The 23,372-nt window shown below is 31.2% G+C and overlaps 1 protein-coding gene across 1 annotated transcript; it reads left to right on the top strand.

The window, feature by feature from the left end:
• Positions 1–7,492: 7,492 nt before the first annotated feature.
• LOC130897985 (peroxisomal N(1)-acetyl-spermine/spermidine oxidase) lies at positions 7,493–22,881 on the top strand. Its single transcript, XM_057806992.1, has 6 exons — positions 7,493–7,830; positions 7,924–8,435; positions 11,185–11,459; positions 15,292–15,600; positions 15,720–15,837; positions 19,306–22,881. The coding sequence occupies exons 1-6, from the start codon at positions 7,602–7,604 to the stop codon at positions 19,489–19,491; spliced, it is 1,629 nt and encodes a 542-aa protein (XP_057662975.1). The 5' UTR covers positions 7,493–7,601; the 3' UTR covers positions 19,492–22,881.
• Positions 22,882–23,372: the final 491 nt, after the last annotated feature.

The following is a 23,372-nucleotide window of genomic DNA, read 5'->3' as shown; positions in this document are numbered from 1 at the left end:
AAGCATATCTTCGTAAATCTTCTTACCTCTTAACCCTTTTAAATACAGGTACTTGATGATGGCTCGATACTCCAATTTTTCGATTTTCACAATTTCGGTGGACATCTTTTCTCTTTTAATTTATAGCGTAACTCTGGTTCACTTTTTTGACGTCAAACTTTACACTGACACTTCTAATAAGTTATTGTTCGTTGCTATGGTAGCGCAATATTTTGTTTATGCATGGAACTGATCTATGCTAACTAGATATCAATACATCCTTGTATATTCTCATATTCTAAAATATTATTCTTGATTTAATAGTTCATTAGTTTTCTATTCTCATTATTTCCAGCTTTCTCTGGCCCATGAATTTTCTTAATTATTGTCCTCTCATATATCCTTAGTTGTTCTTCATCCGTATTTGTTAGTCTCATAGTTTCAGCGGCGTATGTAACTTCTGATTTTACGGCAGTCTTATAGACCCTTAATTTGGTTGCTCGGCTAATTCTCTTGCTCTGCATTATAATTTTTTTCTTATTATATGCATAAATTCTGTGTCTTATCTCATTTTTTGTGTCATTTTTGTTACTTATCATTGTTCCTAAGCACTTAAAGGTATCGATTACTTGGAATATGAGATCATTTATTTTTACTGTTTCTTGTTTGTGAACTTTCTTCTTTCTTTTGATTTCCATATTTTTTGTCTTTTTCTGATTTATTTTTAATCCTCTTTTTCCTGCCTCTCTTACAATTTTTTCTAATGTGTTCTCTAGAATCTTTCGGTCCATTGCTAAAAGAATTAAATTATCAGCATATGCTATTACATGTTTTGATTTATTAATGATACTTCCATCGATATTACACTCCCTTATTATGCCTATAACTGCATAGGTAATATAATATAATGCTTCTATATAAAGAAATTAAATTCTCACAATTATTAGGTACTACATTAATTTTATGGCATTAAGGCATAAAATTCAGTAATTATTACATTTATGTAATTTTTTTGCATTTGTTGATAACTATTTATCGTACTTAATCAGTACTCTAGCCACAATAATCACTCCTAATCTATTAGGTAAGTTGAGATGAGCTCTCATTTGTTAAATTTCCAAATACTGATTTCTAGATTAATACTACGGATGGAAAACTAGGTGCTGGATGATCCCAGCTAAATCCACAGTGGTGCTACGTTTAGCTACTGCAAGCATTCTTCTACAATACGCTATGAGTTAACAAGATAGAGGATTTTATAGTAGATAATGAGTAGCTATTTACTCAATTCTTCACTTAGTTATTGGCTACGAATAATAATTAGACACCAACGGAATCAAAGTAGTATACGGATAGCAGTTTTAGTATTCATACCCACAAAATGTGTTCATAAATACTCTATCCTTGATGTCAATGTAAGGCTCTTATACCAGTGTATCCTGAATAAATTTCAGAGACCACATTGTCCAAGCTCAATCTAAAAAAGAAAAGACATAAGGACGAAAGATAAAAAGCCTGAGGCTTTCTCTGGGCTAGGTATTTTCTGGTGAGAATAGTTCCTTTCAAATGCTCGTAGTAGATACTACAGTGAGATTTAAAACTACTTTTAATAGGAAGATTTAAGATTAATGTGGATACACTGTTCTGAAATAATCTAAAACTATTCTAATGAATTACCAGTCGATCTTCCTTAAAATTGTTTTAAGGTGAAAATATCCATTCTATCCATGATCATTTATGATGCTGCAACTTCTTTTATTTATTCATCATAAATCTTTTATCGCCAAAATACTCAAAAAATTTCACCGATCTTAACAATTTTGGCGAAAACGATAAATAATTGGCTTATTACATCCGTTCGAATATTCGGTCGGTGAAAATGTGGAATTTGTTGGTTTACCAAAACACGAAGTGAAATACGACTGTAGTTATCATTGTACGGGATTTTCATAGTGTAGCCGCTGATTAATTCGCTAATTCGTATTCGAAAATTAAACAATTTATAATAAAAACCGATCATGTTGTAGTTGACGTAAAATAAATATTACAATACAGAATTTCACATTAGTTTCACAAAAACGTAATATTTCAACAAAATTGCAACAAATTGCAATGCGTATAATGTTGTTTGTAATGAAATATTCTATACAATTACGTGCCGATGTATACCTATTACATAATGAATTTAAAACATTATTTTAGTTTGGCAATGTTATAATTGATAGCCTAGCATTATTTTCAAATAAATTTTTTACTCAACGATCGACACGGAATATTTGACAGATTTTAATCACATTGTATCCAGTAAATTGATTTACATGCCAAATGAAAGCAGTTTTGCTAATAACTAGTTGAATCATGATTTGTTGTTCCTTCTCAAAAATGTTACACTTTTATTTGAGATCTAATCTGAAAAATTTGGTTTGCATTGGTATAGAGATATTTTTTTGGCGTTCAGCCATTATTTTGGCATCATCAAAATATTATCATATATTAATAAATAAATATTTGTGTAAGAATAGCAAAGCACAACTTTTCAAGTGCAAAATGTCCAATGTTTACAAGCTTATCATGTAATGACGTCAGTGCGCCCTTAAAGGTTAGGAAGTGTGGTATTACATACCTTTACTTCCCGCCTCCATTTACCGCCCTTAAAAATATTGTGATCGTTGAAATTTGTCTCATCAATTCTAGATGATTATTTTTTATATTTAAAAATATAACACATTGACAAATATTATACCTATTTAAAGTGCAAACAATAGAAACCAACAGTAAACTAAAATACAACAAACTTCTTACTGAAATTGATGGTTAAATTTGATTTATCATAAACGTTTATAGAAATATTGAGATCCGTACCAGCGCTGGCGTCATTAACTGTTACCTCTTAAGTCGATAAATTACTTTGCTGTTGAATGACTAAAGTTTGTGAACTACTTGCAACAGCTTCAGAAGACATGGTACATTGAGAGAGCATATTGGCAGTTTTGATTTTATGCTCCCCTGAGCTATCCACATAACCTTCTGCCACAGCTCTAAATTTCCATCCTCCAAACCTTTTTAATTGAAGTACGTTTGCACCGCTGTTGACTAGTAACGTAGCGGCGGCTCTTCTTAGAGCTTGGCCTGTACAGCTTTTCGAGTTCTCTAAATTCAAAAAAGTAGCAATTTATTGGGAAAAATTAACCATTGCATTGTTCCCATACTGGATCATGATTACTCCATGGAAATCCTAAAAAACTGAAGCAAGAATTTTTCCAGCATATTTTTGGACACGAAACTTCTTAGGTCTTGGAGAACCAGAGTGTCGCTATTCCATCGATTATTGCTTCGTTTCTGGATCGTAGAAATGTACCTAATTCTCATCCATAGTAACAATTCGGTTTAAGAAGTCTACATCGTTTTCAAATCGAGCACACATCGAACGCGATGCTTCTACCCTTGCACATTTTTGGTCAACATTCAAACAATTTTCGATTTTTACAATGTCGGTGGACATCTTTTCTCTTTCAATTTATAGCGTAACTCTGGTTCACTTTTTTGACGTCAAACTTTACACTGACACATCCAATAAGTTATTGTTCGTTGCTATGGTAACGCAATATTTTGTTTATGCATGGAACTGGTTTAGGCTAACTAGATATCAATACATCTTCGTAGCAACAGTAACAATATAGTTACCTGATTGATTATTCTGAGAAAAATGCCTGGTAATCTTTTGTTAAATTTAATATTTTAGGTATGTTCAGAACAAAACAAAGATTTATTGATTTTGATCGAAATATGATGGTTGTAAATAAAATAGTATACATACCTCGGTAGGAAGTTTCATTCCTGACTCGAGACCATAGCTAACCTCGACGCTTCGCGTCTTGATTAACTATATCTAATCTTTCGACAGTAATGAAATTCCTTCCACTTCGGTGTGTAATATACTATTTTCTTCTTTCGATTTTAAATGTTATAGAAATATGAGAGAAACCTGTTATTAAAAGTTTGCATGTCAAATGAGTCATTTTTGAGGGTAAATTTGAAAATTCCGGAGAAAACGTCAAACCCAAAAACTACACCTAAAACGAGAAAACGTTAACGGAGAAAAATAATTAGCCAGTACCATCCAACGCTTGTAAAGGTTAATGACATTCTATAAAATCTAAGGACTGCTGGTACTATTACGTTTGCAAAGGAGATAGAGTACCAAACATGAGACTATGTTTTTTATGTACACCTTATGTAAGAAGACAATGAAAATGGTTTGTACTCGATGAAGTTAGAATTGATTATGAAAAGCTCATTAGATTCAGCGACTACTTTTTCTAGTTGGTAATATCATAATGATTTACCAATGGAGGATCTCAAAAGTTACGTTTTTTTTTTTGATTATTTTATTAGTATTGTATGTAGCATTTCAAGTATTAATTAAGGAAATCTCGTTGAATCTCATTGTTGATTCAATAATATCGTTTAATGAATATTACTTGGAAAGATGGTTCTTCATTTATATTGAATGTCGTCCAAACAATATCTTTTAAAGACATTCCTTATTAAAACATAATATCCATTTTTATTTTAGTTAATTTAGAAGTTTACTAAAACAGTAGAATCGTATAGCAAATATAACCCTTCGGGAATATGAAATAGTTAATATTAAGGCTTCCGTAGCGTAGTGGCTGCAGTACGAGACTCCCAAGGTAAGAGCCCAGGTTCAAGTCGATTATTTTTTTATTTTTCTACTTATGTAGTAATAATAATTTTTGGTAACACTTATGTATGCCGAAGAGAAAAATTGACAAATTTAATAACTGCACAAAGTGCACCTTTAATATTAACAGGGAACAGTATTTAAAGAAATCAAATTCTTTTATGTAGTGGCGTACTCAAAAAGGCATAAACAACTTCACAGAAAGAGTGTTACTAACTTAGTTTGAAACTAAATCCAGAAAGTGGAAGTCTTCAACACTTTGGTCGACTTATTCAAAACTGAAAGGCACTCTAATGGTTAATAACGACGTAGACATCAGTAAATACTCGAAATTTTCCCAATTCAAATACCAATAGTAATATAACTTCTTCTTCATTTCAAATTAAAAATGCTAACTGTCGTACTTTTAACATTACAATTACAAAATAAAAATTAATAAAAATTTTTTCGAAACGTAGAAAAAATTTTGTATGAAACTCGTGAGTAAAGTAACTTTTTTTTCACTCATAGGAATTACATAATTAAGTATTATAAGGGAATTAATAAAAACGTTATAGCTTCTTCTAACGAAAAATTGAACTTACTTTACGCACTAGTGCGTACAGAAGCATGCTTTGCGCACTAGTAAGTATAGAAAATTACCATTGAACATTGTACTTTTATGGCAGAAAAAATATTGTATGCAATTCGTGTGTAAAGGCCTTTTTTGATATTCGATAATTATTTCTACGCCTTATCTCACCGCCCTTGTATTTCACCGATTTGTAGCGCTTAAAACGGTTGCTTATGGTTAGCGTGAAAAAAAATGAAAAAGGGTTAAAAAAGAGCCATGACGTCAACTTTATTTCACGCTTTCCCTTAGCTGACACAGTTAATAGTGCAATTCGTCCACACCTTTATTATAAAAATATATCTTGTCTGTAACGTACGTTTATCAATGCAGTAAAGAGTCAGGACTTGTGTCAACGAAGGAGTTGGAAAATTTGAGCAGATGCTTTAATTTACTGTATTTCACCTATTTTGTGTTTAAGATGTGTTAATTAAATGTTACATTTACTTGTAAAGTAAATCTGAATGGCATTAAGAATTTTTGGAAATCCGTTTCAGCGTAGTAGAACACTTTTTCAAAGAAAACGTATAATTTAACGAACAAAGATCATTTTGTAGGACACCATCAGCCTATCGATGTAACTTGATTCGGATGAAACTGCTTTGTACTTTCCTAAATACTCACAAGAGCGACCACAAAATGATGTTATTCTCGAAAACGGCTAATGCTAGCGCAGTCAAATGTTATTACTTTTCAATTAAGAAATGATGGTAAAATTCAAAAATTGGGAAAGAATACATTTTATCCAGTGGAGGCGAATTCAGGGATGGAAAAAGTGTCCTTGACCCCTGCTACACGCCTCTGAAGAAAACTAGAAATCATAAATTCATGTTAGAACAAGTAGTTAATCAACCTGATAATCTTTAAAAAGTTCCAATGACAATCGATCACACCATTTGAAATTAATCGACAGAAAATCGTTTTATTTTCAAAACTTTAACACCATGTACCTTGACAAGTATGCGTTTGCGGACTCCCGATAGGCGTAATTTGACCCAAGGAATTTCCACTAGAGCTTTGGCGAATTTAGGGATACCCTGTATAAACAAGGTTAAAGTCTAAGAAAATATTGGATTGCTTCTCTTGAACGGAATATTTATTTAATAGAACTCGTTCTGCCATCTTTACGGCGGTAGGAAAACTATTTTATATTCAGTGTAAATCAATTAAAAAAAAAACAGTAGTATTGGAAAACCAAATTTTTTATACATATTTCACACAGAAATATACTGAAATGTACTTAATTTTTTATTTTCCGTTTAAAGCCTTAAATTGGTCAATCTAGGAATCTAGGTAGTTCACCCTAGCAATATAAACGCTATCTATAATTCTGGTTGTAGTTGTTGACACTGGCCACGGTTTTACATACCCTACCCACGTCCATCTCTTGAAATACAGATAAGAGAACCAACCCGCAATATAGGAATTGGGCTTGCTTTCAAAACCTTTATGTAACCCTAACACAGGCCACAGATTAACCACATCCTTTAGCCAGCTCGAGTTCCCGTGTCAGCATCATCTCTTGCTTTGTTGACAGTACTAAACGTACATAAAAACAACAGTTTTCTTCTACATTTAGCATAATATTTAGAATTCAAACTTCAAATATTTCGTCCAGTTGTTTTTCCAAAGAATTCAATGAAGATGCATCAATCAAAATGATCGATATGTAAGACCATGATAAACATCCACATATATGTATTACATGTATGGACATCCACCATATTATGTCAATGCTGTTCTGAGTTTGGCAGGACACCATAGCCCCAAATGTTACCCACAGAACATTCTAAGGGTATGTTCTGAGATGTTGCCTAACGTCAAATCTATAAAATGTATTGACGTAATAAATGTGCTAATGTACTCAGAGAGCGCGCTACGTTTAATTTTACCCTCTCACACCAGCAAGTTTCCCTACCCTGGTTGTTGATTCATGATCATGAAACAAATCATCTATTTTTTTGAGAGCTTACACAGATAACACGAGGTTAAGTCTAATTTTATCTCGTTCTGGGCTAGGAGCTAGGATCCGCAATCAGCTAATAAGTAATCTTCCTAAAACTAGGTTATAGTTTCCGAAAAATCTTCAACTTAATCCCATATCATAGCTTTTGAAAATCCCTTAAGTAAGTCTAATAGCCCAGGGCATGCTCTGGTGGTAGTTCCTCTCACCACACTTCATTCAACGCTGCCAAATCCTCCTTCTGATAATTGACATTGACATTGACACACTTAAAGCATTCATATATTGACATTCAACAGCTGATGGGCCCCTCTAATGAAAGCGTTTGAAAAAGTACGAATAAGATGGAAAAAAATGGGGCCCAAGAATCGGATAATAATGTTTGTACTTGTAAAGTAATTATTATCGGTGCGGGCATGGCAGGTCTTTCAGCAGCTTATCATTTAGCCAAAAATAACTTCACTGACTTTAAAATATTAGAAGCTCGAAAAAGAATAGGTGGACGTATTGTTCAAATACCTATTGGAGCGGAAAAAGTTGAACTCGGGGCTAATTGGATTCATGGGGTCTTAGGTTTGTGCACCTATAATATATTTTAAAAACATATATAGGTTAAGTTCGCATTATTATTTGGAAATTAAAGATGATAAACATATATTTTTTCAGGGAATCCAGTGTATGAATTAGCCATGCAACATGGTTTGGTTGATATAATGGCATACCCAAAACCACATAAAATAGTAGCTGCTACCGAACAAGGAAAGCAAGTTCCATTCGCTATCTTAAGAGAAATTTATGAAGCCTATTTGTGCTTTTTAAAACGTTGTGAAGAGTATTTTATCTCTCAGTATTCGCCCCCTGAGGGTATTGACAGTGTGGGTGATCATTTAAGGTTAGAAATTAGTTTATATTTAGATAAGATTAAAGATGAGGGAGAACGGCGTTTACGAGAAAGCATCTTTGAATGTCTGTTGAAAAGAGAGACATGTATTTCAGGCTGTGATGATATGAATGAAATTGATTTATTGGAACTGGGAAGCTATGAGGAATTACAAGGAGGTAATATTGTGTTACCTAATGGGTATAGCTCTATTCTAGAACCCTTGAAAAATGCCATACCAAATGAGAATCTTCTCTTAAACCATCCAGTGAAAACTGTCAAATGGAATATTAAGAAAGTAAGTTAAGTAGTTACACTTATTTATGTTAGATATACTTGAAAAAATGAAGACTTATTGTGTAAAGCTGTTTTAAAAAATCATGTATCAAAAGCACAATGTAGTAGGTTTCTACAAGTATATACAAAAAGCTAAGGTCTTTTTAATTACTTTCATTATATATAATTAGGTTTTTGAATATCACGAAATTTGTATTTTACCAAAATTCCAATTTTCATTTCCGTAAAACCGAAATAATATATTTATCTGAACTTTTAATCAAACATAAATACATTATGGATTAAAAAATAAAATTTTATTCAATTACCTTAACTAATCTCTGAAATTTTCACATCCAAATGGTAAGAAACTTTTCTCATTTTGAAATGAAAGGCATTTATCAGTTGATTTGTTTCATAGCTGGTATAGTTTTGCCAAACATCATATTTATTAATTTTTTTAATTGAAAATGACACTGAAACCTGGAGTTAACTTATTTGGTGAAGATTCACCTTTAGTTGTCAATTATTGGAACACTGTCAATAACTGGTGCATTTGCCACAGTTTAATACAGTCAAAATTAACACATAATTTTTTCATTACTAATAGTTAAAATAACAAAAGCTTTAGGTTTCTTTCACTGGTTTAATTTTTTTTTTGCTGTGCAATATTTCTGCACAAAATAAATTCTTTTATTCTAAATTGATAATATCACACGAATACTTTTTGCTACTGTTCAAAACAAATAAATTTGGATTTGGATGGCCATCTACAGAGTTGGGTTAGGTTTATTTTAATTGATTAAAATCATGATTTATATCAACTGATTTCTTACATAAAAATTATATTTAAAATAAACTTGCTAATTCTTCAGCTTCTAATTCACACAATTATAATATAGTTTATATTTTATAATATCTACCTATTAAACCTAAGTTTAATAAACAGAACAGTCAAAATAGTTAAAAAATCAACAAAAAAAAACAAATTATTTTTAATTTTCTTTGAAGAATTTATATAAAAATATTATATTTGGACGCCTTTTCTATTCCTAGTTGGTTCCTAAATTTTGCCTGCACAAGACCAAACATGTTAAAAAGCTGTAGATGTGATTGTACTTAAAAACTGTTTTATAGTATGTAGATGCTTTCTAATTCCAGGTATATGTTTCTATACTTTCCACCAGTCAATGCCAGATAATTTTAAGTAAACATTATTTTTTGAAATTGCTCCAACTGGGCATTAAATTGTATGATTAAGTGTGGCATCCCACTTTGTTCGTACATTTCGTCAATCTTTTCCAGCAAGATTTTTCTCATACTCTGTTAAATTATATGACTTTTTAGATGGGTCCCACATGTGAGTGATGAAATGATATGGTGTTACAGTTTGCTCATATGGATGCCAACAAATGCCTATTTTTTTCTGTAACTGTAGATCTTCAAATGCTATTTCTAACTTCTTCTATTGTTCTATTGCATTAGAAAGAGTGACTTTCTTCCTTTGCAAATTATCCAAAGCAATTACCACAAATTTTAAAATATGCAGGTAGTCTTCAACAGCTCGTTTAATTCCTACATTTGCAAATATGGTATCCATTTCTATTTTGATTTCTTTACATATTATGAGTAGCAAATTCCATGGAGAAACATATAATTCTAAGTAAGCAGTGATAGTGTTCCAATGTACATCACTAGGCAGAACAAAGGTTATTAAAGTTAAAGTTATTAAAAATGTGTTTATTCACTGTTTTATTCCCAAATCGTCTAAAAGATATACTTAGTAGTATTTTAGGCCTGTTTTCTGGCGCTCCTTTGATGATTTACGAGTATCTGTATATGAACATGTGGCTCCTTTAATTTAATACATTTACAATAACTTTGTAAAAGCATATAGTTGTAACTCCCAGAATATTTCGGCTGAAAGCAGTTGAAAAACAGGGTATTGATTCATTATGAATGTTAGGCCTTACATTGAGTGACATGTTGGTCTTCAAGGGACAAAAAACATTTAGCCTTTTCTAATAAACTTAGAAATAATAAATTGAGCTTTGATGAATAAAAAATTATCGTTTTGAACAAAGCATCACATTATATCAATATAAATTTTTAAAAAATAAAATGAATTATTCCAACCCTGGCAACCAATGACTGAATTTAATGGTTCAGATGATTCCAGGTCTATGTAAATCAAAAATGATATCCAAAGCAAGTCCTTATACCAGAGAGAGAAATACTATAAAAATAAGCTCAGTTTGTTCTTAGATATTCTTTCAAACTCCTTTTTGTACATTTATTTGGTCTGTATTTTCTGTTTAAATAGATGTTTTTTGTGCCATCTTTTATCAAAAATTTTTGATTCCTTTTTTGTTTTACCTCCATTTTTAGATGACTTTTAACATTAAAAATAATTTTCTACTAGTTTAACTAAATGATTTCTTCCAGATTTTAACTCATTCTTTATATTATTTACACTATACCAATATATTGGTAAGTCCCACAACATTTAACATCTGTCATTGTTTGTAGCTATGGAACTTTGAATTTTGTCTAGCAAGCAAATCTAATTTATATGTTTTTTACTAGTATTATATTAGTAATTTACTCAATACAATTTTACTCATTGCTCTTAATAGCCATTTATTATAGATCGAACTGCTATATATTTTACTGTAATACAAGAAAATGCCTAATATCAATTTGTTATCTCCACTTAAAGATTGATCTGAATAAAACAATGCTAGTCGTTTATTAATCTCTGTATTTTTTAGAATTGTAATTCTACCTCACAACCTGAAGACAGTGATTCAGATGATTCTGATCGAACTGTTATTGAGTCTTTACCAAATTCAAATAATTGTAGTCGAGAATCTAGCTGTGAAAAGACATTAGATAACAAGCCTCGAGTAGAGGTAATCTGTGATAATGGCAAGAAATTCTTGGGAGAACATTTAATTTGTACATTACCACTAGGAGTACTCAAACATACTGCAGTTAATATGTTTCATCCACCTTTACCTGATTTTAAATTAGAAGCAATAGATAGGTAAGAACTACTTTTTCACATTAAAAGAATTTTTACTGTATTAATCATATTTTAACCTTTTTATATGACTGCATTCAAATAATCCAAACATATTAATGTTCAGCTCTTGAGATTCTAATATTCTTAGTTCATAGTAGCGTTGTGGCCAGCCAAAGGCCGTTAAACACATAGGCCTTCTACTCGGTCCGTCGTGCTCCACTTGACTTACCAAAGGCTGATGTCCTTTGAGAAGTCGATCAGGCACTTTGGCTGAAACCTTTTGATGTCATTATCAAGCTGTGAGGCTTTCCCAAGTGTTTGATCTAGGATTGTGTGTGTGTGCTGGGCACTCATAGATGACGTGGTCTGCTGTTTCATCCTACAAGCACCAGCGGCTTTCCGGATGGTTGGTGATGCCCAAGGTGTAGTCTTATATAACCGTGTCCGGTTAAAAGTCCGGTCACTAGTCGGATTTCCCGCCTATCTAATTGGTTGTTTGGTAATAGAGATAGAAGGTTCATCTATGTATACCTTCCCTTGACCATCCATCTTCGTTGATCCCGCCTTGCAAACAGAGCGTTGCGAGACGTGATAGTAACACTTTTAGCTACACCAAGAATGGGTTCTAGCCCCATTGCTTATTGTTATGTTGTTGTTCGAGTGACTGGGCACCTACACGAGCTGGATCTTTCAGCCATCACTCACCAGCTCTAATAGGACTTACACTTCAGCACTAGCTTATAGCATACCCTTTCGGCCGTTATAGCTTATATGGCAGGGATTCTAATGTTATATCTCGTTGGTTTGTTGAATATAAGTAACAAAGAAGATTAGAAATGTCTTTAAATCATTAAAAACAAAAATTTTGTTTTAGATATAAGAACTTTACCCATGTTCTTTTTAATTCAAGTATAACTTTTAAATGCAAAAATCTCATAAATTTGAACTGTGTACACTCACTTGAATGGAGGGAAGAAAACACAACAAATCGTCCACCTTTGCTTTATTTCAATCTCATAATCATTTGTGAATGTTTAAGTTTTCATTATGACCTTAAATGTATGTAAATGTGCCACCAATAATCAAATATAAAGTATTTATACTATATATTATATACTATATCATTTGTAAAAAAGATATAAAAGAATAATAAGACCAGTGATTGTGTACGCCATGGAAAGAACTGTTATAAATAAAAAGGAAGACCTGAAGATAATCGAGAGAAAAATACTGAGAACTATACGGGGCCACATATTACAGGAGATAGAGACAGAAGATTGGAGAAAAATAAAGAAATAGAAGAAGAACTGGGAGGAGAAAATATAATAAGGAATGTAAAAGCACAGAGGTTAAATTGAGCATTACACATAATGAGAAGGAAACCTACAGAAAAGGTTAGAAGGATAACACAATGAATACCTATATGCCAAGATGCAGAGACAGATCAAGAAATACCTGGAGATACCAAATTGAAGAAAATATCAGAAGAGTAGGCTGGAAAACCAAAGCCAAGAGATTAAACGGCATGATGATATCATTTGTAACAGATAAAATATTCCTTAATTAGAATTCAGCCCTGCTTGGTTGAATAATAATTTCTAACATTAGTTTTTAAAATTTAGCAATTGGAAATTTTCGGGAAACCTATTTTTCTCTACTGTAAAGACATTTTTAAGTGACAAATATGACAAAAAATTATTGAGATAAATTGTTTAGATCAATATTATGTCTCTACACCAAACTTCAAAATCATTGATCAACTAAATTTTTCATATTCCTTTCACAAATTATAGACTAATATTTATAACAAAGACTGCTATGGAAAAAGAAAATTGTATCCATAACAAAATTAATTTGTTGAAATGAACTGTCCAACACTACTTTATTGGATTTGACGGTTTCTAAAAACAATGTTAACAAAGAAAAAAGTTTGTGATTCAGTTTTATGATTTAAGATAGATAAACATGGTCATTACTTTGTTCAATGAAAGGTATCCAAATACTGCAATGAACAAGAGTACTGCTGGGCGCTCGGTCAAGAGATTGGAATGGAAAGCATTCATTATAAGAAAAAAATTATGAAAACTTGTGATCAAACTGATGTAGATACTTTAGTTGCTTCAAATTCAATAGATCTCTAAATATTACTTGGAATTCTAAGTATAATTACAAACATAATAGTCTAAATTTTTAGATCGTTGCACATGCCAAGGAAGCTGTTTGCCATAAAGAGACCTTCTGAAGAAAATTATCATAATTATTCTCTACAAAAATCAAATAAATTAAAGTGAAAATAGTATATAACTATTACTAAATATATTTAATACATACTATAATTTGAAACTAAGAAAAATTTGACTAAAACGAAACGAAAATCACCGCACTATTCAGGGCCGGATTTAGCATTTTGGCGCCCCTAGAGCCAATAATTTTTTATTTTATGAAAACATCTATGAAAAAATTGTAATAGGTTTATATGTTGATAGCTTAAACACTACTTGAAGATACAGTTTTATCAAAATTTTTGGAGAGTTTACTTGGTTCTGGGCTTAACGAAATGCAATCTCAAAACACTTTTAAAAATTTCATGTATTAAACAGTGAGCTCACGTTCGTGCGGCTGTAACAAACCAATCTCAAACTCAATCGTGTAATAACTTTCCAGGTATGTTTGACGTTTTTTAATATCAATATAGACAATTTTTGCATCGTAGACGAAACGTGGATCCACCACAACACATCATAGACCAAATAGCAGTTAAAACATTTGAGTTACTTGGGATCAATCAGCACCAAAGTAGATTTTTTTAGGCATTAAAATAATGGCGAACTGTCTATTGATGCTCGTGGTATACTCCACAATGTGAAAATGAAAAATTATTTATTTTAATAATAGATTTTATGACATTTGAATAGATACCAAAATGATAGTTGACACATGCATATCTACAGTATTCTTATTTAATGCTAAAATAATAATAATAATAATTTCAGTAATGAAATCAAAAGTAAAGAACATCATTAGATAGACTATCTCATTCATAGACTAAAAAATACATAAACAAATTGATCCATTATATATTTCATAGAAAATTCTTTACAAAAATTAATTTTCAATTTTTTTTTTATATTTTTTCTATCATTCAGAAGGTGTTATTCATAATCTTCTCTCCCATACAAAAAATTATTGTAAAATCTGAGGATATAACAGGTCATACTTATTATGCCCATCTTTCATGAAATTAATTATTTAGCCAATTAGTAATCCTTTGTGTGGAAACTGATTTAACGTTTCTTAAAAAAAAGGTCTCATGATCTCTAGCTGGTATGACACGGAACACAAAATATTCATTTTTTTAAATACAATTATTATTTTTTAAATACAATAATAATTTATTGAAACGTCAAATTTGTTATTGTAGTAAATGTATTATTTTAACTTTGGTGGAGATACTATAAATGTAGCTATAACTTCGAACATATTTAATATTGATTCCAAAGAAAAAGATTATTAAAAGGTTTCTGTTGTTCAACTGCTGGTAAATAAATTATAGTAACAGATTTGTTATTTTTTGTACCCAGATCTAGTAAATCCTCTAAAAATCTGAAAATAGAGAAGAAAGATCGCGGCCATACGCAAAATTGCATTTTATAATGCTATTCACATGAATACCTTTACGTCTAAATTAATCGTAATTAATTTTTTTAAAATATCAAAATTTAATGTCACGATTCTCTACAACGGATTTCAGAATGACCCAGTCGTTGTATGTCTTGAACATATATAACTAAAAAATAAAAATATCTCTATAACTAGCTATTCTTCTGTTATTTTTTTGAATTGTTATTTTCAGGTTACTATTTGGAACTGTAAATAAAATTTTATTGGAATACGAAAGGCCATTTCTACATCCTAATATCACAGAAGTGCTTTTACTTTGGAATAATGAATCGGATAAAACCTCCGATATTAGTAAATACTGGTTTAAAAAAATTTATTCGTTTACTAAAATAAGCGAAACAGTAATATTAGGATGGATATCTGGTAAAGAGGCTGAATATATGGAAACATTGTCAAATGACGTTATTATAGAAACATGCACGAAAATATTGAGAAAATTTCTCAATGATCCATTTATACCTAAACCAAAAGGTTGTATATGGTAAGTATTTCAAATTACAAACTTTGTTGTTCTAACTGTGAGGCAACAAAATAGTGAAATAGGAATATGAAAAGTTACTTGATACAATGGTGCTAGTTCATCTTCAATATTTGTTTCAGTACTGGTTGGCACAAACAACAGTATACCAGAGGTTCATATACAGCAATAGCAGTAGGCGCATCACAAATAGATATAGAATATCTAGCACAACCTATATTTGATGAAGAAGAAAAAGAGGTGGGTCTGCCACATAGTTGCTTAAATTAAAATATTAATATTTTACTAAAAGTAATTTGTTCAGTAACTCTTCATAGATACAATTATTCAAGTAAATTCTCACTTCAAAATAATTAAATTTAAAACTACTGGATAAAAATTATTAAACTAAAATCAAATTATTAATTCGAGTCCTGCGACGTTGTCCAATGCCTAATTGCTATTTTTTCTTGTAGCTTTTATTCTTATCGTTCAAATTTCGTACACACTCATTGATTGCCCATACCAAATCAACTGCTTCTCTTAAATATATTCTATAATTGTTTGTTTTAGGTTCATTTGTTCTTGCTTTCTATTTCCTAACCTAACCTAACCATTTTTTTCTTTTATTATCCACGTTTCCGATCTATATACCAACGTATCATTGCATTTATAGCTTCTCAGTTTTCAATGTCAGTACTTCTCAGTATTCCATTTAGTTATTGTTCTTGCTCTGTTTATTCTACATTGTGTATCATCTATTCCATCTTTGTCAAAAATAATTCCTAGATATTTATAGTTCTCACATCTCGCTATAATTTCGTTATTTTCTAATTGTATATCTGCAGTCCCAATTTTCCATATTCTTCCTTTAGTTTGCGAGCCATGTATTCTAAGTCATCTCTGTCATTTGCGCATATTACCTGTTCATCTGCAAACTGAAGGGTGTACAACTAGGTGTCATTGTCGATTTCGATCCCCATTCCTTTGCATTTCTTAGTCCGAAGTTAAGTGGAATTATTGGAATCGTTAGTAATATTCATACTGAACACACTGAGAGACACATATTTGGATAACCAAGTTATCCAACTTTTGAAACATATATTTTGAAAAGTGTTGGTGAGTTGCAGCACTCTTGTTTCAGGCCTTTGTTTACTGTGAAGGATTCCGACACTTTCTTTCTATTTTTTACTACAGATTTAATATCTTTATATAAGCTCCGAATGTCATCTGTGATGGTATGATTAATGTTGATATTCTCAAGAGCTTCCCATAATTTTGATATTGGTATGTTAACGTAGGCCTTTTGTAAATCTATAAACATGAGGTGTACTGGTCTATTTATTTCTGTTTTATACTCTATAAACTGCTTTAAAGGGAAAACGTCTGTACAGGATCTTCTAGCTCTATTCTTGTTCTTTGGTATTAGTGTATTCCTGTTCTATCATATCCCTTATTATTCTTATATATACCCTGCTTATTGTACTTGTTGTCCTTTTATGTATAGATGTGATGTAAGCTGTTTTCCAGTGTTCGGCTATATTTTCACCATTTGTGTATTTTTTAAAAATATTAGAAACTGATGATTGAATGACTTAAAATTTTTTATTAGTTCAGTATTAATCCCACCTGGACCCGCGATTCTCCTATTTTTTAGTTGCTTCGCAGTATTTATAACTACTGCTGAATCTATGTGTATCTCTCCTCCTTCAATTTGTATGTCTGTCTGTGTTTTCGCTGAATATATTCAGATCTATCTTCGGTCAGAAGTGTACAATAAAGCTAAACCCATTCATGTTCGGGTATTAACTGTAGTGATGTGTTAATCTTTTCGTTGTTCCTAATTTTGTTAAGGAATTTATTTGTTTCACTGCACTTTCGCCCTCTAATGTATGCCACTATTTCTTGACATTTCCTATCCTAAGTTTCTCTCTTACTTTCGATAATCTTTCTTCTTATTCTCTCTTCTTGTGTTTATTTGTTTGTTGATCTTTATTCTTTGGGTTCAACCATCTTATATGATTGTTTCTTTTCGTTAACCAGCTTTTCCGTGTCAATATTCCACCAATATTTATTACTTTGTAAATTTTCTTTGTTAGAGCTTCTTTTGCAGCTATTTTAATGCTGTATACTATATTATTATAAATTTCCTGCCGTTTTTGATTTTCATCATTTATTCTATAATGGTCTAATTTTTTTTGGTATAAGTATATAACACTCATCTTGTAGACTGTCCAAGTTATACTTTTCATCTATAATGTGATGAACCGTATTTGGGACTGCTTCTATTGTGTTTTTCCTGAATGGAAATAATGCTTTTGCTTTGAGTAAGTGCTTATCTGATATGTTACAAATTCCTCTATGAACTTGCAAATCTTCAACCTTTAGCGATATTGTTGTTGTTTTATTATTGTATAATCAATTATTGATTTTAAGTTTCTTATGTGTTGTGGCCATGTACCTCAAACATAAGGTGACCCTTTTACTTTTCTCCAAACCTGTAAGAGTAATCAAAAAACTTTAATTAACAAAGTTTGTAATCACAGGAATTTTTAGATTAGTAACTTTTGGATTATACAGGGTGTCCCAATTCTTCAGTATCTATGACAACTTTGGAATTTTAAACGGAACACTATATTTTATTGCATTGTTTGATTTAGTAGTGAAATCAAATGTAACTTTCGGAAGACGTACCTATTTGATTTCCGAATGTTTAGGAATATTTGAGGAATTTAAACAGAGAAAACTTGAGTTTATTGAATTTTTGTGGTTTTTGAGACTAAAATCATACTGGGTGTCTTTTTCACTGTATGAGTTTTGAATTTTGTGAATAACAAAACCTCATTTTTTCAAATGGCACATCGTCTATATTATACCTTTAATAGAAATCGTATAGAAATAAATTCTGATGTTTACTGTCAACAATTAATGAAACTGGATGAAGCAATCAAAGAAAAACGACCAGAATTGTCAAATCGGAAAGGTTTAATGTTTCACCATGATAATGCAAGGCCTCACACATATTTGGTAACAAGTGGGAATTTATTGGAGCTTAGCTGGGAAGTGATCCCACATCCCCCATACAGCCCTGATCTAGTACCATCTGATTACCATTTATTACGAAGTTTACAGAATTCTTTAAATGGTCATAACTTTCACAAATAACGATGACCTTCAATCACACCTGCATCAATTTTTTGCTGATAGGGACCAGAAATTTGATGAGCGCGGAATCATGAGACTGAAAGAAAGATGAAATAAGATCATTGAGTAAAATGGAAAACATGTAATTGATTAAAAACTATTCTTTGTTATAAAAAAGTGTTTTATTTTATACTAGCAAATCGACAACATCACTTTGTCGCCAACCCATATTTTAAATTTTGAAGTTTTTCTGAATACATCTGTTCACTTTTTTCCCTTTCTCTAGTGAGAATTAATTTAAAACACATAAAAACACTACAGAATATTTGAAAAATACATAATCATATAGGCAAAGGTGGTAAGTTACAGGGGAAGGCATAACATATATACTCGTACATAAGGAAAACCAGATACTTCAGTACAAGTTAGTTAGTCCAGGTAAAGCTTATCCTTACTGCCTTTTTTTAATAAAAGATGTATAAAAGCGAAAAGTGACGAATTTCTACTACCGGTCTACTATCTCAAAAAATTATTTAAAATGTATATAGAAGTATGATATCAACAATAGTATTTTTTATTTTTTAGCCCGTTCTTCTGTTTGCGGGCGAACATACACACAGCAGCTTTTATTCCACTGTACACGGAGCCTATTTAAGTGGTAGGACAGCAGCACAAATTATCATGACCGCTGATCATTCCGAAGAAATAATAGTAGATTGCGGAGACGCCACTGACTTAAGTTCGTGGGTACAAGGAATCTGTCTAGATTGAAAACGCCTTAAATAGTCTTTCAGTGAGCTAATAGGATTGAAGGATGCTCAGGAGTGAGATTTTCCGACTTTATTGTATTATATTTATTATTCATGTATTAGTAGAATTACTGGATATACATCGAATAATTTTAAAGTATTGATCACTTTGGATGCCACATTTTTTTAGGTTAAAACTTTGAGTCGGTTTTAACTTGACATATCATCAATTCAATAGTTATACATGAAAGTATTACATTAGATTTTTTTGGATAAAACTTATTGTCAAAATACCAAAAAAAATTGCAGTATTTCCATCAAATGGAGGTGTAGACAAATATATTCCTTGTAATAACTGAACAATTATCTAGGAGTTGACGAATATGGTGATACTGGTTAATCATTTAAATTCATGCCATGAGACAACTCCATTATTTCAGAACTTTTAATTGCAATGAAAAGTAGCTTTGAGAGGAAAGTTTATGGTAAATATATATAACGCCATGTTCGTTATTTTATCGTAGTTTATCTTTGCATGTTTATATGTAGCAAATCATGTAAGAGGATAAAACCTTAGAAACACTCCATCTATCCCAATATATGGATCCTTTATTAACAATGCAATGAACTTTAGATTCAATAGTCCAGTTAGCCTATTTCCTCCAAAAACTTGGAAAAAATACACCAGAGGCAGCTTTATTGGGGATACATATTTTTTTATTGCTCTTTTAAGAGTAACATTGTACATACGCAATATAAATGGAATTGATAGAAGTTAATTTACAGGATATCAAACATAAGGTAACCAAACCCGTAAGAATTTTTAGATTATTGACTTTAGGGTTATACACTGTGCCCCAATTCTTCAGTATCAACATCAATTTTGGAATTTTTAATGGAACACCCTATATTTTATTGCGTTTTTTGATTTAGTAGTAAAAACAAAGGTAACTTTCAGAACACTATTTGATTTCCGCACGATAGAGGAAATATTGAACGTTATTTGAATTTTTATTGGAAAATCATATTATTTGTAAAATTCCGCAAAATAAAAATGAATTAAATTTTTGTGATTTTCGAGACTAGAATCATACTGGGTGTCTTTTTTTACTGTATGAGTTTTGAAGAGCGCACATCTAAATAAGAATAATTTTTCCCATTTTTTCCCTAATTCTATATTGAAAATAATGTAAAACCACGATTATTGCATTTTTGGAAAAAACTAAATAGATAATTTTAATAAAAACCAGAAAGCTATTAAAATATCGTACTCTTAAATAGATATTTTTATTGAGAATAATTCAAGGAATATCACCTTATTCGAAAACCATGCTACAGAAAAAAAACTGTCTTCAAATATCATATGGTAGACATAGGTATCTAATGGATTTCTATTATTTTGATAAAAGAGAGCTTGAAATCAATGAAGCTTAAAATGCCCTCATAAAAAAACAAAAAATATTATATTTTAGATGACAGTTAAGGTAGCCGTGTGAATCATGTAATTAGTTGTAGTTTTATTTTTTGTTTAATTAGTAAAGGAAAAAGATTAAATTTAAAATACAATCTAAAATGATTTTACATAGATATACATAAGAAGGAAGGTGAAATCTTTATGAATGCTATATCACAAATAATAAAAGTTCAGCCCTTGCCTGCCCTAAGAGAATATGGAAGACGTTTTCCCAACAACCAAATTCCAGGAAAAAAAATATTTACACGCATTCTTAAAGACTTGACCGAACATGGAGTCTTGAAAAGTAACAAAAATAACGCAACAGACCAAACATTATATTGACGGAAAACCGTCAATTCGATATTTTGTTATATTTCCAGGAAAATTTTGATAATTCTTTAAGAAATGCTAAACGTGACCTAGGATATAAGTAGCGTACATCGTGCATTAAAAATTAATCAGTTTGAGCTCTTAGATAATGGACTTACAATTCAAGAGATAAATGTGTGAAAATGTATTTTGAATGGACGAAGTTATTGCTGGAATGCAAAAAAAACAGAAAAAATTGGAAAAACATGGTTTTTCAGGAAGACAGTGCTCCATATCATTGTGTTAAACTTGTAATAAATTATCTACGTCAGTCCTGATTTAATGCCGATGGATTTTTTTGTATGGCACTTCAAAAAATAAGTTATACAAAATTAGAAATAATTATCAAGTGGCAGAACTGAAAGAAAAAATTCGAAAGGAAATTATCTCAATCAAACTAATGCAGTACGAGAGACAATCCGAAGCACCTGCATTGCAAAAAATGGGGGATTCATAGAAAACAAATTGTGAAATGTCGGTCTTTAAATATGATTCGGGTATTTTAATTGAGTGTATTTTATTCATTTTCTGCATATTAATACCTTAAATCTCTCTAGATGTGAATAAAATGTTTCTTTGAATTATTGCTAATAAAAATATTTGCTTAAAACTACGATATTTTTATAGCTTTTTGTTTTTGATAAATATTTTCTATTTAGTTTTTCCCAAAAATGCAATACTAAGTGTGTTACATTATTTTAATATAGAATGGGCGAAACAATGAGAAAGAGTCAAATAATTCCACAACCATTATATATAGATATAGGCTGAGAATCGATAGTGGTGCTGCAGTTCTCCTCGTCTTGTCAATCAGTAAAGTAATCGTGGGAACCATGATATTTTCAGTAAGCAGAGTATCGATAGATCTTGATAAAAGCCTAACAATTTCTGCCTTGATTTAATGGTTGCACTTGGGAAGTGTATTCAGCGGAAATGTAGAAGAATATTTTTATGGGCAGCGCAATTGTCTAAAGAGAGTAAAATTTGCCACTTTTGTTGTTAACAGTTAAAAAACCAACATTTGAAAAGCTCTGTAGTTATTCAAACTTTTGGGTTACAGCAATAAGCAGTAGGAAACAAATTGAAACATTGCGGTTTCATTGCTTTTCCTTCACTAATGGTTTCAATTCATCCTAATTTTTCTTTACACTATCTTTTTCCTCAAGATATCCTTTCTCTTTGAAACTCTATTTCTATTCTTGACATTTGTGAGCCATCCCTCACTTGGTACAAAGTTTGTGATACTTAATATTAAATTAATATTGTATTTATACAATTTTTCAATTGTTCGAATTACCAAGTCCTTAAAAGTATATAAATTTTTTGAAATATGAAAAGATATTTAGGGAACTCTTGATTATCCAAATTATGGCTGGTTTGAATTAACAGGAGCCTTATGTAGGGGAAGGGTGTATAAAATGACATACATTTTATAAAACTAGAAAAATTTAATCAAAAAATTGCATTTTTAAAACGAATATTAAACAAAACATATAATAACCCTTTCGCAACATCTTAGACGAGTCTTTACCTCGATAAAATAAAACACAAATTTTTAGTAAAAAAAATCAAAATGAACAAGAAAAATTCATTTTACCCCACCTGGAGGGCAAAATGACACATCAATATTTTTTAATATATTTTTAGTCTGTACAAAGTTCACAAACAAAACTTTTTGTTTTTTTGTCTACCCCGGCACAGTCGGCATGTGCCCACTTTTGACAGGAACAGCAACGTAGCCACAGTTCACCTTGTTTGGAAAATTTATACACTTCTGTGCAATAAATGCAAGCACAATCGTCTTCATCTTCGTCGGCAGAAAAAGCCTCTTTTTCTGTGTCTGACTCGTCAGGCTCTGCAAGGACTTTTCTTGATACCACCCTTTTTCTTTTTTCTCGAATTATCAGTTTTGGTTTGCTTTTTTCTTTGGCCTCTTCCAAAGGGGGTAGAGTTTAAGACAGAAGTTCCCTGACGTTTCCTTGGCTTTCGCTTTCCCTGGCCTGAAACAAATGATCCGATCGGAACTGGACTTAAATCAGCCGGTGTAACCAAAATTGAAACCCAACGTGTTGAATTTT

Source organism: Diorhabda carinulata, chromosome 9 (assembly GCF_026250575.1).
Source record: "Diorhabda carinulata isolate Delta chromosome 9, icDioCari1.1, whole genome shotgun sequence".
Lineage (NCBI taxonomy): Eukaryota > Metazoa > Arthropoda > Insecta > Coleoptera > Chrysomelidae > Diorhabda > Diorhabda carinulata.
Note: the sequence above shows the minus strand (reverse complement) of the source record. Positions and strands in the feature narration are given on the sequence as shown.

Bases quoted from the DNA above. Each gene is read 5' to 3' on its own strand.
- LOC130897985 (XM_057806992.1), top strand. From the start codon at position 7,602: ATGGAAAAAAATGGGGCCCAAGAATCGGATAATAATGTTTGTACTTGT. The intron at 15,601-15,719 runs GTAAGTATTTCA...TATTTGTTTCAG, and splicing joins AAACCAAAAGGTTGTATATG to TACTGGTTGGCACAAACAAC. The intron at 15,838-19,305 runs GTGGGTCTGCCA...TTTATTTTTTAG, and splicing joins TTGATGAAGAAGAAAAAGAG to CCCGTTCTTCTGTTTGCGGG.